Below are 17,494 nucleotides of genomic sequence, written 5' to 3' on the forward strand. Positions count from 1 at the left end.
AACTTAACTCTGGCCCGCAGATATTCATATGCAAGCACAATGCATTACTCGACTCAGAGCCCAACTAATTGGATGATGATTCATTTTGCGTAATTCATTATGGTTCCCTCCTGGAATTTTGGCCGGGTTCTGTTGTGTTATGATAAAGTCGAGGGGGGAGTACTCGTACAGCCAACCAACTTTCCTCCTTGTGTTCATGGCCTGGAAAGTGTTTACCCAGCTGAACTGTGGACCAACTTGCTTTATGGCTTGAATCTCTTGTGCGCTCGTGTGTTTTGACCAAGGCAATAAACGTGGGCCACAAGGTTGCCGAATATGGGACAAATACCCTGGGACACTGCAACCAGAATTAATGGATGCCGGAGATGAGGCCAAGTTTTATTGGGATCTGGCCAGGGCAACCGGAAGTAGTCTTTGGCAAATGGTAACAGGAAGCGTAAATATTGCCCAAGTATCTTTAACTTGACCTTGCCGCCCTCGAGGCAAAAGCCTGACCTTCGATTGGTATCAGTGATTTTATTTGTATACATTTTTTTTGCTTTTCTGTTTTTTGAAAACTTTGCTGCTTACATGCGATTTACACTTACGGCTAGTAAATAAATAAATAAGTTAAATAAATTATTACACTTAGTGGCTACGTACAGTTAGACAGGCTAGAGTTAATGTGAGTGGAGTGAGATAGAAACGGAGCTGCAGAAGCGGAAGTACCAGAGGTAATTGAAAATAGCAAGTGCAGTTAGCTAGTAAGCCATAAGAATTAAAGCACAGCGAGATGCAGATACAGAGTTTGTGAAAGATTGATGCAGATGCAGAGGCCGAGTTCAGTAACAGTAAACTCGGATGGGAGAACAGAACAGAGCAGGGCAGAGCGATACGATAAAACAAAACATAATCGATTAAAGCAAATAGTAATCATTATAAAAAATCCCCTTGCCCAGTGGGAACGCACGTTCTGGATACATTTCATACTATGTACCCATGGGTGCCACTGTGCGTCGAGTGAACCGTTGGAAGTGCATTCTGTCTTCTTGTCTGCCCCGCAGTGCAAGTGCAAAAAGAGTGTTTATGTATATCTAATTACAATCCGTCCGCCGTCCGTGATTTATCCACAAGATAAATGCAGCTATCTAACACTTGGTGTCACTCCTCCTCCGACTCCTCCGTCTCCATCCTACGACTTGGTCACCTGCGGCGCCGCGGCCTTCGGATGCAGATGCTGCAGCTGCGGATGGCTCTGCGCATGTGCCGCTTGCTCCTGCTTGAGGTTGTGGGCCCGGTAGGCCAGCTCCTGGGCCTCGGTCAGGGATCGCCGGTCCCAGCCACCGCCTCCTCCTCCGCCGCCGCCGCCGCCGGAGGACCAGCCACCGCCTCCTCCTCCGCCACCGCCGCCTGATGACCAGCCGGAACTGCCGCCCGACGACTTGCCGGACATCAGCTTCTTCAGACCGATTATGCCCGCCAGGAGCAGGGCGATCTTCGAGATGATCAGCGCCTTGCCAGCCAGTATGTAGAGCGCTCCCATGGCAATCGGAACCATGCTCATCATCTTCATGGCCATGCCCATCATCATCATGCCCATCATCTTCTTCATTTTGCCACGGCCTGCAAGAAAGATATTGGGTTAATTTGGGGTTTCATTGCATGGTAACTAGAAGGTAATGGAAATTTATTTAGGTGCTTTGAAATGAGCACCAGTAATTTCCCCGAGAATATAACGACCTTAACTTACTACTACTTGGGGCCCTTTTTAAGTCCGCATGTTAAACTAAACTAGGTTTAAGTCTAACAAAACGTATGCGAATTTTCACCTTAAAGTCTAGGGAAGACAATCTTGCTATTATTTTTAAAGTGTATGTCAAATGGAGAAATTATATAGCAAATTATATTATAAATTATAATTATATATTTGTTTTTAAATTTACATTTAAACGTTTGCTTTTGATATCATACAATGATATTTTAAAAGACAAATAACTCATATATTTAGCAAAATGGATCAAGAATGCAATAATAAACCAACAAATTTACAGAAGTCGAACAAGATAGGCCTCGTTGGTTATTAAAACAATCAAAACACAAATATATATGTTTGCCAAGAAAAATAAGAAGATGTTACTCAAGTTAGCATAGATAGCCAAGAGAGCCAAGTTACCAGTTATAATAAAGAAATTGTTTACTTGTTAATTATGAAGATGGTTTAATCGCTAACAATGGCCCTTAGAGAATGACTGTTAAAACAATACTCTGAATAATTAAATCGCTGAAGATCTTGCAAGATACCTAGAGATTTCTAGCCCTCTAAATATTAAAAAGACGGTGAAAGTGCCAGCTCAATTATACGAAGGCTGTGTGAGAATGTTTTCCCAGGCAGCCCCGTGTGTGGCTTTCATTTTGCTGCCTTCATTAGGGACCCTGCAGGCGATTTCACTTGCCTGGCTGGTGAAAATTGCATTTCGACATGGGCACGTCCATGGATGTGGACACGGACATGGAAATGGAAATGCAGAAATTAGAAATGGACATTAATGCAGCCCAAAAGAGCGATGATCGCATAGTCATAACCAGCTCTAAACAGGCATTTCCATCGATCGCTGCAATCTCTGGCAATGAGTATTAGCCAAAAATGGCTGTGCTATTGGGAAAGTGTTGGCCAACTTGCACTCGAGCTCCTCGGATCGATTAAAAATCTTGATCAATGATTTGAAAGTAAAAGAAAAATTTCATGTGGCGTGAAAGTAAGTTCACTTTTCATTGCATTGCATTGCGATCTTGATGTGGATGTTGCAGTAAGTGCTTGTGTCAAATTTGTAATTGACGACAGCTTGCATTCAAAATGGAAATGCCAATGCCAGTGGCCTAGTCGAGGAGTTGTTTTTCGTGGCCTCGGCGGAGAAACGTGGTCGCCACTTTCATTGCATTTGACATGGTCATGACATCTAGACATGGCTTAGTTTTTGCTTTCAACTCGAAGTACTCTGCCCTCTCGAGGGTTAGATACTTGCGCTTAAAGTTGGCAAGCCTGCGGCGGCGTTGTGTATCTACGTACAAGAAAAAATGTGAAGGAAGTATTCGTTTTTCATCTACAAATACAAATAACTTTGCAGATACTTGCTGTTTAAATATGATAAGCTATTAAATTTTATTTTGTAAAAACAATGTTTTTATATGCCATTGAATTTTGTGGCATCGAAAATTATCATTATGCCTTTAATAATAATTGTCTTATATATTTTTGTAAGGGTTTTTAAATATTTAAAAAATTATGGCAGTAATAATATAAAAAAGGACAGTATTTGCAATATTATTGTGAACAACAATTTAAAGGTTTGTGGATAAATAATTTCAAAATAGTTCCATCTGTGATATACATTTTACTGTTTTTCCCCAAATATTTCTAAATTACATTGCGGCTTGTAAAAAAACTAGAGTGGCTAAAGTTCGTGGTGACAAAGTTACGCCGCATGTCATGTTTTTCGTCTGTTTTTGGACAACACGAAATTCTGGCATGACATTTTTTATTCGACGCTGTCGCTACCGTCTGTCTGATGTCGTTGTTAGGGTTTCTGGGTCAGTCCTGAGTTGCTCAACGAGTTTTCTCGTGTGTGCGTTATAAATAAAAACAATTGCGCATTTTCCCAGAGCCACAACGATGGGCCCCTCCACATTTTTTCCGCCCCCCGGCCAACCCACTCACCCTGTTTACATACAATGCAGAATGATAAGCCAGGAAATGGGCCAGCCAGCGGATGATGACGATGCAGTTGCGAATGTCATTGCCAGCTGAGATACTCTTCGGATTATAATCACGGCTCTCTTGGCTCTAATAACTGCCTGCAAATTACCGGTGATATAGCCAGAGTCATGGCCGGAGTCAAATTATGTCACTGTTACGCGCAATGGATACTGGGGTATTAGCGGTAACCGCAATTAGACCGCCCACGGAAAGTGATGATTGAGATCGAGATTGAGCGCAGTGCTGAGGATCGATTTGTTTGCCGAAGAAATCATTCCTTAATTATATGGAATTTGGGGACAGAGACCAGCTCTTAAGTATAATAACTGACCTTTAAAAAAAGATGAGATCTGTTTGCGTTACTAATTGGGAGAAATACAACCAGTTTAAGCCCAAAATCGCAGTAAATGTACGAAGCAATAGTATTTAAACTAGCTTTTCGTAACTAGAAATCGCTTTTTCAATGCTTACAATTAAAATATGGCTTAAAATTTCAAAATAATCATAAATAAAGACTTTAATAGTTAAACCTAAAAAATATTTGCGCCTAAATAATCACCATTTAAGCTAAACAAAATATCGTTTTCGTTATTTCAGATTTAAATTGCGTTAGACCTTTTTATACACAATCAATTTTATACACAATCATAGCAATCATTAATTTTCTCGGAAGTGTTTAAAATTGTATTCATTAAATTCTACAAACTAAAAGGATTATGTGCTTCCTTAAAATTCTTAAAGAGAAGCCTACTCCAAGTATTCCACACATTAGTTCAAGGGTAGTTATTTATAATTAATAGCAAATATAAATGTTTAACACTTTGTATAAATTCTTATCCCAGCCCATAAGCCCCCACCAGATATCTTACCTTCCTCTAGACCGCGTCCAATCTCGTCAGATGTGAGCTTGGGGAAGCTGACCTGGAGCGAGTGTCCATTGAAGAAGTAGCTGAGCCGCTCGATGAGCATGTTGGTGAGCTTGGCGTCGCGATCGCTCCCGGATCGGGGCAGCGAGGACTCCAGCTCGTTCTCGCTGGCTGCCGGTGGACGCGGAGCCGTTTCGAGGCGCACCAACTTGATGCCCTCGGCCACGTTGATGGCGTCGATGGGGGCCAGGCGGTCGATGAATGAGATGGCCTTCTTCTTCAGACATGGCACAAACCCGGCCTCCGCGCGGGTGCACTCGTCGTAGACCCGCAGGAGGGTCCGTGCCCCGGCGTTTTGCGATGGACTGGGACTGGGCGGACTGCCCAGCTGCTCGGTGGCCGCCCCACAACTGCTGGCGAGGAACAACACGGACAGCAGGCCGATGAGGGCCTGCCAAGGCCACTGCTTGAATGTCATTCTAGGGCACTTTTCACACTTTTCACGACAACACTCGCGGCACACCGCGCGACAGGTGCTACACAGGTGGTGGTGGTGGTTAGTCCTTTGGCCAAATAAACCCAATCTGGAGACACTGGGAGCAGCTTTTGCACTGGCTGCTGGCTTGAATCAAACTGATGCCCAGCCTTGGCGCGCTTTGTTCTTTTATAGACCTTTCTTTCTTCGCTCGCTCGACGGCCTCTTGATCGCAATTTGATTTTCCTCGGCTTCGTCGGCCTCTTCGGGCCTTCAGCTCGTGTTGGCTCTTTTCCTCGCTCGGATTTCCACGGCGCTGGGAACGAATGTGCACCAGTGTTGGTACTGGAGTTTCCCAACGACAGAAATAAATGAAAACTGACAAATTGAAAAATCTCTTTAGTGCTTTTTTATGTGACTATAAAAATTATCATTATATTTACAGTTTATCAACAATGGAAGCGATATTAAATTAATTATTTAATTTAGGTTCGTAAAATATTGATTTTCGTCATTGTTTTGTTTTGCACCTCGTTTTGATGAACTAATAAAAATAGTAATTTTTGTAATACTCGAACGTTCGAACGATTTAAAAATTGGCTTGAGTATTAAAACATATATTTTAAGTTTATTATGCTTTGTCGCCCTTTCATAGTCCTAGACCCATTTTCTAGTTTGGAATCTTTGCACTACCCAAGGTTGCAAAAATAAGCATAAGAGAACGCTTTGGTGTAGTGCCTCGACTATTCATACTTGTTTCTCAGCTCACCAATGGTGAAGACATAAAATCTGATTTTCATTAAAAAAATCTTTGTGGGCGTTAGAGTGGGCGTGGCACTCGATTTAAACAAACATGGGCTAGAATATGTATGCTTTATTTAATCTATTTCATTTCCGAGGTATCATACATAGACTTTATCGGGTCAGTAACATACTTTTTAACGAATACAATTCACCCCTTTACTAAACAAGTCATAAGTATAAAAAGCCTATATGTATGTTCTACCAACTTAGTATTAAGGTATCAAAAAAATTTTAAAATTAAGAACTTCAAATTTTTTTTAAGATTGAAAGATATTTTAATAATATATTATATTATATTTGGACACAAAAAATCATTGGTCAAATTAATATTTGATGAAGTTTATTAATAAAGTCAATTGATATTTACAAGTGGTATACTAAAAAAAATAGCCATAAAGCTCTATCTAAGGTTTTGCACCAGGTGTTTTTTGCATGCATCCCATCGATCTGTCTAGAAACAAGCCAAGTTAACATCGCTGTTTTCTTCACGATCATTGGCAGCAGTACTCCTCAATGAACCAAAGCGCCCAGCAGCGAGGCGAAGGCGAGGCCAAGACATTTCCAACGGGTTCCGACTTGTTTTTCCAGCCATAGCTTTCGTTGCTTATGGCCAAACATATTAGTTGCATTAGTGGTTTTTGGTAGGAGTTCGCTTTTTTGGCATCTGACCATTTCTGCAACTGGCTGCCGTTGCCGTTGACACTTTAATTTCAATTTGGCTTTTAGCAATTTTTGCCATTCGAGTACAAGTTTTGGCCGTAAAGAAAGTCATTGCCAGCCACTAAACAGTGGCCAATGGCCATACTTTTATGTTATGCAAATGCCGGCGGGGGTGTGAATGGGCGATCCCGGGCTCCTCAGGTGGGCAGCATCCCACGATGATTGGCAACAAATGGGTTCAGGCCATTGACTGGCCCTGCAAAATGGAAATTGCAGACATCTCAGCCACATATATCTCGGTATTTATGCATCTGTATCAGATAGAACGTGCTTCCACACATGCATTTGGCATAGGGAAAGGAAAGCTGTGCCGCATAATTGTGGTTTTTTTTTGCAGCTTGACTGCTGCTATAAAAACAAAACGTTTCAACCAAAAAAAAAAAAGAGGGGAGAAAATGCATTTTCTGGATTCTTGTTTTTTTCGGGGGCTTTCGCTTGGCGATCGGTTTATGTGGCAGGCGGACATTAAAAGGCATAGGAGCCGGACCCAGAGGGTCGAATTGCGATTTTCGACTAATAAACTGCCAAATTAATGACCCGCCGGCCACAAAGATTTCCGACTAATAGCCAGGCGGCTACTTGCTGCCAACTTGGCCCAGAGGGCCAGCATCACACTTTAAGTGTCGACGGTATGGTAATGTATCTTTTACCCAGCTACCCGCGTTTTTCTGGGCCACTCACTTCGTTTTTGATTTCGTCGGCCGCCGCCTCTTTTTCACGCCACTTTCACTGCCCAACGTCCGTGGTAAAGGTACTTGGGGGTTTTCCAGGGGCAGTTCATCGATCTGCATAAAGCACTTTTGGGTGCGCATAAGCATTTATTTGCACACAGCTTTGTTTCCGTTTAGGTATAGCTTGAAGAACAATGAGAGCCAAAGCGTTTTGGGTTTACTGGCCGCTGGGGAGCCGTCATAACTGTCCCGAACCAAGTGGAAATTTATGGGATTTCCCCGAGAGGCAGTCAACCTGAAAAGCGGCTGTCCTTGGAGTCCTGAAATGAGCTTATATTGTGGTATTTAATAAAGGCCATTAAAGTTGTGGCCATTAAAGCCTAAGCCACATTTTATTACGGGCTATGAGCGATAACGATTTATTTTTTTGGTTCTTTAAGTAGAAGTAATATAAGTCATTTATTTAAGGTCATTTATTTTAAGTATTTAAAATATTGTGGCTTTATTTAATAGTAACTGATATTTTCTAAAATAAATAATACACCTTAAAACTATATATTATTATATTATTCCTATATTAAATTAATGACACATTCTTGAAAAGCATTATAGTATTTCCATCAAACAATAGCTATAATGTTCAAGAATAGTATTAATGTATATTTTTTATTTATGTATATTATTTTATTTATGTTTAATCGTTGTAAAGGTTTTAATGTCTTTTATTCAATGTCAATAAATGTAACCATGGCACAACATGAATGCATTTATCCCCAAACAGCATGAATAAATTGAAAACTGTTCGACACGTTTACATGACGTGCATGTGATCCCCTCTGTCATTGGACACTTTCGCATCGTCGCCTTTCCAAATGCCACTCGCTGAGCAATGCGACTAATGTGCATCATTGTTTGTATACCATATTAAGTCGACCTGTCAAAATGTCCATCAGGCTTGGGGGCATTATTCGTACCCGAAGTTTCCCAACATATGATTTTCCATCTTATTATGCGGGTGCTGCAGCTGCAACCGAAAACATCCGCATCCGCGGCCCACGAGCAACTGCAACTTGAGCAAGTACAATGTGCCGCGACAGACACGTATCCATATCAAACGCCCATATCTCCAGCGCTGCGCATGCGCATGTGAAACAATTCCAATTGTCTTCCTTCCTCTGCGTGCCAATAGCTTTCCGCGGGCAAGGCCAGCCGCAGTGCACTGGGAAAAATCACGGAACCCTTGGCATTGAAAATCGTAGTTCCAAAATGTTCTACTTCTTACAAGTATATTTTCATTAAATTTGTTCTTATTTAGTTACTTATATCTATAGGTATAACAATTGTTTTCCATTTTGAAATATTTATTTGGTAATAATCACATTAAATAAATATAAAATGATAACGTCATCATAAGCCAACATTTTTCAATATACTGACGCTGCATTGATAGTACTAATATTTTGCTTGAAATATTGTGGGTTTTCTTTTAAGAAAAGTTAGGACAAATAATAGGTTATGATATATTTGGTCACTTAAACTGCCTAAAATGTCAAAATTTGGGATGAGTGCTAAACTTGTGGCCACCACTGTAAATAAATCAAAATATTTAAAAGGGCTGGTAAATTTGTATTAGGATTTGATTTGTAATAAAATAATACAGTTCACAAATATTTTAAATTAGGGGGCAGAAAAGTTTTTGGAATATTGGGTGAGGTGTTTGCGTAAGGTTATTTGGTATTAGCTTAAATACTGGGCCTATGAGACAAATAATTTTGTCCTGAAAATAAGTATTCCTATTTTTTTTTCATATTAAATTCGCATTGCTTTTTGTTCTCAGTGCAGCAAGAGTAATCTGCGACAGCAGCAACGTTGTCTGCTTCCTTTGGCCTGCGGCGACTTTTGAGTTGCCATCGTCGCAGCCACGCCCCGCACTTTTCTCCGTTGGCCAAAAGATTTTTCACAGTTTTTCTGTGCCACTTTGCGGTAGAGTCGAGTCTAAGCTACATAAAAGCAAAAAGGCAGCCGCAACAACAAAAATTAAAAGAAGAATTGCATTTTAATAAACAACGACCACAGCAATCGCAGCAGGCACAGCTGCATTGGGTTCATGGAAGTGGTTGCGGCTCCAGAGTGTGTGAAATTTTCCAGAGAAAGTATATAAAAACCCAACAGCCTACCGCAACGATAAAAGCAGCTAAATAGCGTTCTAAATTCTTGGAGTGCGAAAACCTGTGGCGGGTTAAAGTTAGGAGGCCAATTAACTTTCGGTTTTATTTGCGTTTTTTTGGAGCTTAGAACCCGATTTGCACTTGGCCGCTGCTGACTTTCTATTTCATGCCGTGGGGGTTGTTTGCCTTCCCAGCTTTTGTGCAATAAAAATTGCAATTTTCACAACAAAAGAAAGCGAAAAGAAAATGTTTATTGCGCTGATGTGTGCGTGCGCTTTTTTATATTTGCTTGTTAGCGGCTATGTTTTTGTTGGTTTTTTTTTTGGTTTTTATCGCATGTTTTGACGCCACATTGACGTTAATCAAAGTTAACCGCCAAACGTTCGCGCAAATCTCACGCTAATTAACTTTTATATGGGATCAGCGTCGACGGGTGCGATAAGCCGACTGCTTTCGGCAGCATCAGCTGTCCAGTTGGCCCGCCATTTGGACATCCGCTCCGGCACGACAGTCACGAGCCAATATTTTCCGCCGCTGATTTTCATTTAATTTGCGAACATTTTACTTAAGCGTTTTGGCCCGCTCGGGGAGTTAACAAGAAAAATCGACAGCATTTTTTACAGCCATCCGTCCATCCGCCGAGTGTCGCGTGGCAAAAAGCTAATGCGAAATGCTGAGCTCATGTACCCCACTTTTAGGAGTGTTTTTAAAGTCGTGCGTTGGGAAAGGAAGCTCTGGGGACAAGTGAATGTTGACAACAATAATTAGTTCGATAATTATAATATAAATTTTAAGTTCCGTGGCATCTGCATCTGTATAAAAAGTTATAATATATATTTGATACGATTTGGTCTATTTTGTAAAATGGATACTATTTCAGATAACGTACTAAGTTGATTTTATATATATTGTATGATCCTAACTGAAAAACCAGTTAATGCATCTATTTTACTCTTAGACATACTTATAGTCGTTCTTGCGGCATTTTCATTGCCAGTCGTATTTGCCATGCTACACGGATACACTCATAAAGACAGCTTTAGATGCGGATTTACTGGAGTGTGGGGCGTTCAGTGGATCGTGGATAAGCATTTTCTCATTACTTCTACCGTTAGTATTTATTATGCGTTGCTTTTCGCTTTCTTTGGCGCCTCTCACTCCACTCGATCGGCGGTCCGCGGGTTCACCGTACAGTGGGACCTCGGCAGCCATCCGCCATCCGCAGCCGCTGACCGCTGACCGATGACCAGTGGATCTCACCACCGAACACTTGCATGCATAAAGATGTGTGCGGTGGCAATTAAATTCTCAGGTGTCGCCAATTACGATGCGAAAGTGCGTAGTGGTCGAGCTCTCGACCCCAATGAGCCGTCTTTAATTGAAGCCATCAAATCGCAGCACTGACAATTAAAGAGTCAAGTTCGAATGGCGCCCTAAACCAGTGAACCGCGAAAGTTTCGTCTAACCGAAAAAGGCAAGATGAAATAAAAGCGCAGACACAGCCTTCCCAGGCTGGAAATTGCAGATACATATATATCTCGATCTCACCCGACATGTTTACATGCACCGCCAAACTGTGCGGTGAACTCTGGTGTAAAGGTTGCTGGAAAACCCCAGCCAAAGCCCGAGCCTGAGCCATCCGTTCCTTGGCCAGCATTTTCACCGTCCCAGCTTCCGAGGCTTTCACTTTTTTGGCCGCTGTCACGTTCGCCTGCCGCTCAATTTATCATCATCCATGGGCCACGGCCATCATGGCCAGGCCATTGAACCGAAGCTGGAAAAATGTTTCTGAGGCAAAAAGGCACGGAATACCGAAGTACCGAATACCGAGGCAAGGGTTTAAGCCTGGTCATTTGTTAGGGGACCGCAGAGGAGAGACAGGCAATCAAAAAAATGTAAAACACAAAACGCATTCGGCCATCCCTTTTTGACCCACCCCAAACCAATATTCAAATGGTGATTTATTTGCGCAAATTCCTCAAGTGAGATTTGCACCGAGGATTAAGTATCCGCCCCGGGCGCCGTTTGTCTGAGACCAGAAATTATAATAATGCGCACAATGAAATGGAATTTTGTTTTGGCCAACCACCGACTGACATGGCTCAAAGTCGTTGCCTGTGGCCCGGTTTCCGTCGACGGCAATGAAAATGACACTGCCGGGGCATTAAATTCAGCTAAAATGTGGCCAAACTAAACGAAAATGCGCAAGTGCTTAATGTGATGCGGCTGCTTTTGGGGATGTCTGGAAAATCACTTGGCTCGCCAGGCACAGCACTTTCTTCACCGACCACGTCAGAGTGGTTATTGTGGCCTGTTACCTGTTGCCAGGTTGATTGATGAGCAGATGCCGACTTCTCCAGCGGCAGATCGACGTTTGCCTCGATGGCCGGCCATCTTGATTGGCATTTAACATTGCTGTGAACTTTGCTTTGCCATTCATATGGGACTCCTCGGTCGGCCTCGAATTTCTCCGCAAGTATGCACTGCCAAATTCCCGAAACACTGCACAGTATTCTCGAGGTGCCGCCATAATTGAGTGCCACGCGGCATATCAAATTACGCGGGTGATGTATTTATAAACCGCCGGTTTCAGGGCCACATGTAAACATACAAGAGTGAAACAGGATGTAATTGATAGGAGGGTGAGAGCTATTTATAAACTAGCAATTTGGGGGCAGCACAGGACAAATTACCAGCAAATTCGTTTAATATTTAAATTTGTTATGCGGTTCTGGGCGGAAGATAAAATTACAAGGCGGATGTATTTAATAACTGACAGATTCAGTAACAAAATGGGGGTCCTTGATTGATAGGGAAGAGCTATTTATAAGATAGCAACACTGGAGTCACACTGGAAAAATGTTATCTTGGATGTGAAAAGTATGGAAATGTGTTTGGGTAAAAGCATAGCTCATGAATTCAGTTCGTATTTCGCACTTTCAAGCCATTAGATAGAATTGCTTTTTATAAAATCTCTATTAGTCTAAGATAAAATAATATCATGAATTTATAAGAAAAACTTACCGTCAACCAAAGTTCCCTTAAAAATATTCAAATCCGATTGCCCCGAACAGGATACATTTTTTTCGGTACCCAAAATGTGCTATAACAACGACAGCCCACGCCTAGGGATTTTGAGAGATAATTTGACAGGCTAACAAATGCAAAGCGGCGTTTTCCAAAACAAAAATAAAGGCGGCACGTCAAGTGAGTTCCTTGTCGATGGCCGCCGGGCGAATGAAATTGAAATTCGCCACAGAACATTTTATGCCGCCTGCTAAACAGATTTGGCCGCGAAATATTAGACATAAAATTGAATTGACTCCAAGTTCTCTCTAGCTGGGGGCAAGTGAAAATGGCTTTGTGTAGGGCCAAAACAAACAAACAGACGTATAATTTGAGGAAAGAGCTCGGGACAAGCGTATAATAAATTCATCAAGACAGCAGGCAGGCAGTCGGTCCGATCGGATCCGATAGTCACGGTCCGGCTTTCCACGCTGCGGTGTAGTTCATCAGTTGTCGAGGGGTCAGAGTGAAACGTAATTGGCCCGCGGCACTTAATTTGATTGAGGAGAGGAGGTGGGAGCTGGAGTGGGAGTGGGAGTTTCTGCTGCCCTCCAGCCGGCGCAACCTGTGCCCACATCTCCGACTTGGTCGGTTTTCTTGGCGGGGGCGAACTTCGATGTCAACACAGAGTACAGAGTGAAAGTGAAAAACTCGCCGGCGCAGGAAAAACCAAGGCAGGCAGCAGAGCTTTTCTTTTATGCAATTGTTCGGTGGCGAAAAGGTTCCCAGCCAAATGGCCACAGAATTGTGTATTCTGCCTTATTGAGTTTGAGTCGAACGCGGAGACAAAGGCCAAATAAATCGCCCGGCTTGGGGGGAAAAGTTTCGTGACGATCTTGGCCAAGTTCGTTGCCAGAGTTGTTCGTCTCTGCACGGAGAGAAATGTCCCTGTTTAGTCTAGTTAAAAATGGTGTAGTTTTCGCACAGCCGTTGTTTTGTGTTCAAAATGTTTTGACATTTTCTTCCAAAAGGTTTAAAGATTTAAATGAAACATAAGAGATAATAGTCTTGTTGCCAAAAAAAAAGTAGGGGCAATGTTTATTTGTTGTCTTAAATAAAGTAAGCTACAGTATATTTTAATAAAATTATTATATAATTTATAAATATTTTGAATTGCATAGCTTCGGGAAATATAATTTCGATACACTGAAAATATTAAAATGAAACATTAGAAATATTTATATCATCAATATTATATTTACAAGCACGTGACAATTGCACCTTCAACATAAAAAGGTTCTGAGCTTTTGTGACGAAAAATGAATTTAAATTGAGTAAATCAATAAGTTACCTAAATTTTACTCAGTCATTCAGCTTTACCAAAATGCTTAGGTTTTCTACACACACGGTCTTTTTTAATTACATCATGCTGAACTAGGAACTATGAAAAATATTGCATAACTATCCAATTTTTTTTAAGAAAATGAAAAAATTACAAAGTCTGTTCGTTTTGCTGCTCCGGTTTCCCTAGATGAAATCTTTAAAATTTAACTTGTTCAACTTCCACCGCAATTCTCCAAAACCAATCGAGTAACTAAAGGTCTTGGTACCATAAATTAAGGATTACACTACCTTTCAAGCTGTGTATTACTTGTTTCGATCGGACTATCGTAGCAGTTGTTCAATTTTCCGGCTATATACATATAGTAGTATCCATGCGATTCGTCACTAAGTGGGCTGCCGCCTACGGAGAAAGCCCTAAAAAAATGGAACTATACTTAATTACTGACTTAAATTTATCAAAATATAAGTGTACACTGAACATCTTAAGACAAATATTATTACATTTATAAATTTGTAGCGTATATCATTGATAAATATAAACATTAATCAGTGGCAAAAATCTAAGGCCAACCACAAAAGGTACATTTTTTTAAACCTATATCCAACCAAAATCTTACCCAATTTGTTGATTGGGTTGCTACGATTTTTTGTTATCGTTAGCAAGAACTTGCTCTTGATTTTAGAACCATTTTTCTCGGTGTAGGCACCGCAATTGGCTTCGATCACTAAGCGTTCGGTTGTTTGCTCGCTGTTAACACAAAATGCCAATTACTGCAAATTGTGGGCTGCTGCAGTTGGCCCGGCGATTTCGGCCTATTAGCAGTGGATAGTCGAAAGTCGGATTGCGTGTGAGCCAAACGTGAATTATCATAAATTATCGCCGGCGGATTATGCAGCGGCAAGTGCTTTTGCATTTTTGAATTCCCATTCGCGGAATCCAGTGTTTGTCCTCCGGCTGGCTATGTAGAACGAGCCGAAACTTATGCAGAGATATGCACTTTCCCGCTAGAAAAGAAAAACACTTTTCGTGTCCGACTATCCGCAGCGTGTTCCTCAGCGATAAAATTGCAAATCCCATCATTAGATGTTCGTCAGCGAGGTTTTTTTAATTAATATTTCATAAATGAGAAGCGCCGAGTATAAATTATGCATGAGCCACCGTGGAGGTGTTGCCCCGCTTGTTGTTTCAGTTGCTACACTTGGCGAAATGTACGTGCCACACTTTCTCCTTTCTCCGGGCAGCCCGAAAGTATGCATTAACTTGGCTGAGTTGCCTGGATGAAAAGCTACTGTATTCTCAATGAAATACAATTAAACTTTAAGCTGGCAGTCTGCTTGCGTTCATGATTATACAATCAGCCTTGTCCTTAATCCCTTCTCACATGTCATTGCAAAAATTGACTGCGTGTCAAGCAAATGGGATTAAACTCATAACGCACAAGTCGGTAAATAAACAAAGCTTATTTTTATGGGCATATAAGTTGATTTACAAATTGAATTAAACCTTATTTGCGTATGGATCATGTGCTTTTAGCAAACAATTGAAGACAACGGTATAAAATCCTTTATGACTAACTTGGCTTGCTAAATTGGAATCACAACTGTAATGTTCAGAGCCCAAGAGGCTTAATCACTATTTCATGTCAATATAACAAGTCTTAACTGAGGACAAGTTTGTAGTTTATAAGATTGATGAAACTTAAACGCAATCTTAAACATTTATATTATTTTGCTTCTGCAAAGCTTTTTATAGTCTCTCAGCTTTGTATCTATCGGTATAAAAAGTCGAAAAGTCTTCTTTCTATTAAAAAACGGAATACTCTGCTAAGAAACTCCGAAATGAATGTTTTTATAATCGGACAGCTAATTATATAAACTAACATTAATTTTTGATCATATTATCCTTTATTCTGGGGTGTAGCATTTTACAAGATTTTAGAATGTTTGTTTTAAACTGTGACGACTGTATCCATTCAGTTTTCATAGGAACTAATGGAAGTACCTGTAATAAATCTATACTTTCAAAAGCATGTTATCTGAAAGGGAATATAGACAAAGGCTTGCCAGAGCTAGCTTTTTAATTTGATTAATAATCAATGATTATTATACTATAACTGTAAAATGTTAATACAAGCTTATGAATATGTATTAAAACAAATTCGACTCGTTGGGAATGAAACCATTCAACATCCTTCACGACACGCTAATTTCATGCTTTCTTCCCGCAATTCGCAAGTCAGGGTACGGTGTGCCTAATGCAGCTCGTACCAGGATAATTCGTGGCTGCCACTTTCATTAACTTTCCTGCTGCCGGCGACACATCTGGCTGGGATTCTATAATTTTCCAGCCAATCAGCATTCATTTCGGTTTCGATGCGCTTGCTTAATAAATATGTATGCCCAAATCTTTGCGTGTGCAATCGAAAGCCCAGGCTTGTAGAAGATCTCGGCTCTCGCCTCGGTTTCACAGCTTGCCGATGAAAGTGGGCGTCGAAGGTGGTGCAAAAAATCATTAAGCCGGGCCACCGATATAAAGACTGGGATAATTGCCGAGATCTGCTAATTACGGCAATGAGCAATGAAATTGGCCTCCTACAGCCAGCCTGCCGGTTGCACTAAATCTGCAGCGAAGCTTTGCTTTAGTGCTTGGCTTAGAGCCAGTTTCCAGCTGCCAACTGCACTCATCATGCATACTACGCTCTGAATAGCCACCAGCTATTGTTGCACTTAGAAAAATGTACCGGAAACGTGAAATTTAGCTGATCGTAGTGCAAAAAAGTTCCTTTAGAAAATAAACTTTTTTTTAAAAATATCTTAAGTTCCTACAGATTTACTTATAGATGTAATAAAAGCACAGGTAGATATGGGCAAATCCGGAAAATGGTCAACCAGGCCCGAAACAAGAAAATCTTCAAAATCATCGAATTTTTTGCGTATTTTCACAAATCAATGGCCATATTTTCTTAACACAGTGGAACCAAAGCATATTTCATTTGTTTTGTTAAAGAAATATCGCGACTGGTACTTAATTCAATAAAATAAAAACAATTGGAGATATTTCCGTGGGAACAGACTCGAATGAAAGCTACATGAATCCATTGTAGAAGTAAAGTTATTTCTTTAGAATATTCCGTCCCAATTTGCAGATATTTGCATTTTACTAGATTAAGCCAAAGTCGACTTCCATTTTGTGTACGTTCGCGACCGCATGTTTTTGCCAATATTATGAAAATGATAGCTCAATAAATCCTATCATTTACACTAAGCTAAGAGCTAACAAAATGCTATAAAATAGCAAAAAAAAATTCAGAAAGATTTTTTTTCTATTTTATATTTGCACTAATTGCGTACGAACGTACGTTCGCGACCCCTGGAAATGCCCATATATACTATTTGAACAACCTTTGGTCTGGTGGCTTAATTCTTCTCAATATATTTAAATTAGCACTTAAGATTTTTTATTTAACATTTTTTTTTATTTTTAATTTTTTTTTTTTAATTTTTGTATGTTTATTTTAGTTTATTTTAAAATATTGATAAGCTTACATGTTTGAAAAAAAAATGTGTAAACCTTAGGCAACTCTTTCAGAAAGGTTTAAATTTTTTTTTAAGCCATGTGCGAGTATTTCAAGTCTTAAAAGCTACTACTTTTTACACCTTTTTTCCAGTGCAATGGTGCTTGGAAGAAAAGCAAAACCAGCGGCAAC

The 17,494-nt window shown here is 40.6% G+C and overlaps 1 protein-coding gene across 1 annotated transcript; it reads right to left on the reverse strand.

Annotated features, from left to right (window-relative positions):
- Positions 1 to 594: 594 nt before the first annotated feature.
- Positions 595 to 5,132, reverse strand: LOC119560575. The gene is made up of 2 exons (XM_037874096.1): positions 4,603 to 5,132; positions 595 to 1,602 (listed from the first exon to the last, which is right to left on the reverse strand). Exons 1-2 carry the CDS (start codon positions 5,075 to 5,077, stop codon positions 1,172 to 1,174), a joined length of 906 nt encoding a protein of 301 aa, XP_037730024.1. The 5' UTR covers positions 5,078 to 5,132; the 3' UTR covers positions 595 to 1,171.
- Positions 5,133 to 17,494: the final 12,362 nt, after the last annotated feature.

This window comes from Drosophila subpulchrella, unplaced genomic scaffold (genome assembly GCF_014743375.2).
Source record: "Drosophila subpulchrella strain 33 F10 #4 breed RU33 unplaced genomic scaffold, RU_Dsub_v1.1 Primary Assembly Seq354, whole genome shotgun sequence".
NCBI classification, from domain to species: domain Eukaryota; kingdom Metazoa; phylum Arthropoda; class Insecta; order Diptera; family Drosophilidae; genus Drosophila; species Drosophila subpulchrella.

What these genes read in the sequence shown, in the direction of transcription:
- LOC119560575 (XM_037874096.1), bottom strand. Translation starts at nt 5,077, where the DNA reads ATGACATTCAAGCAGTGGCCTTGGCAGGCCCTCATCGGCCTGCTGTCC. An exon ending in TGGACGCGGTCTAGAGGAAG is followed by an intron (nt 1,603 to 4,602) that starts GTAAGATATCTG and finishes TCTTTCTTGCAG; the next exon opens with GCCGTGGCAAAATGAAGAAG.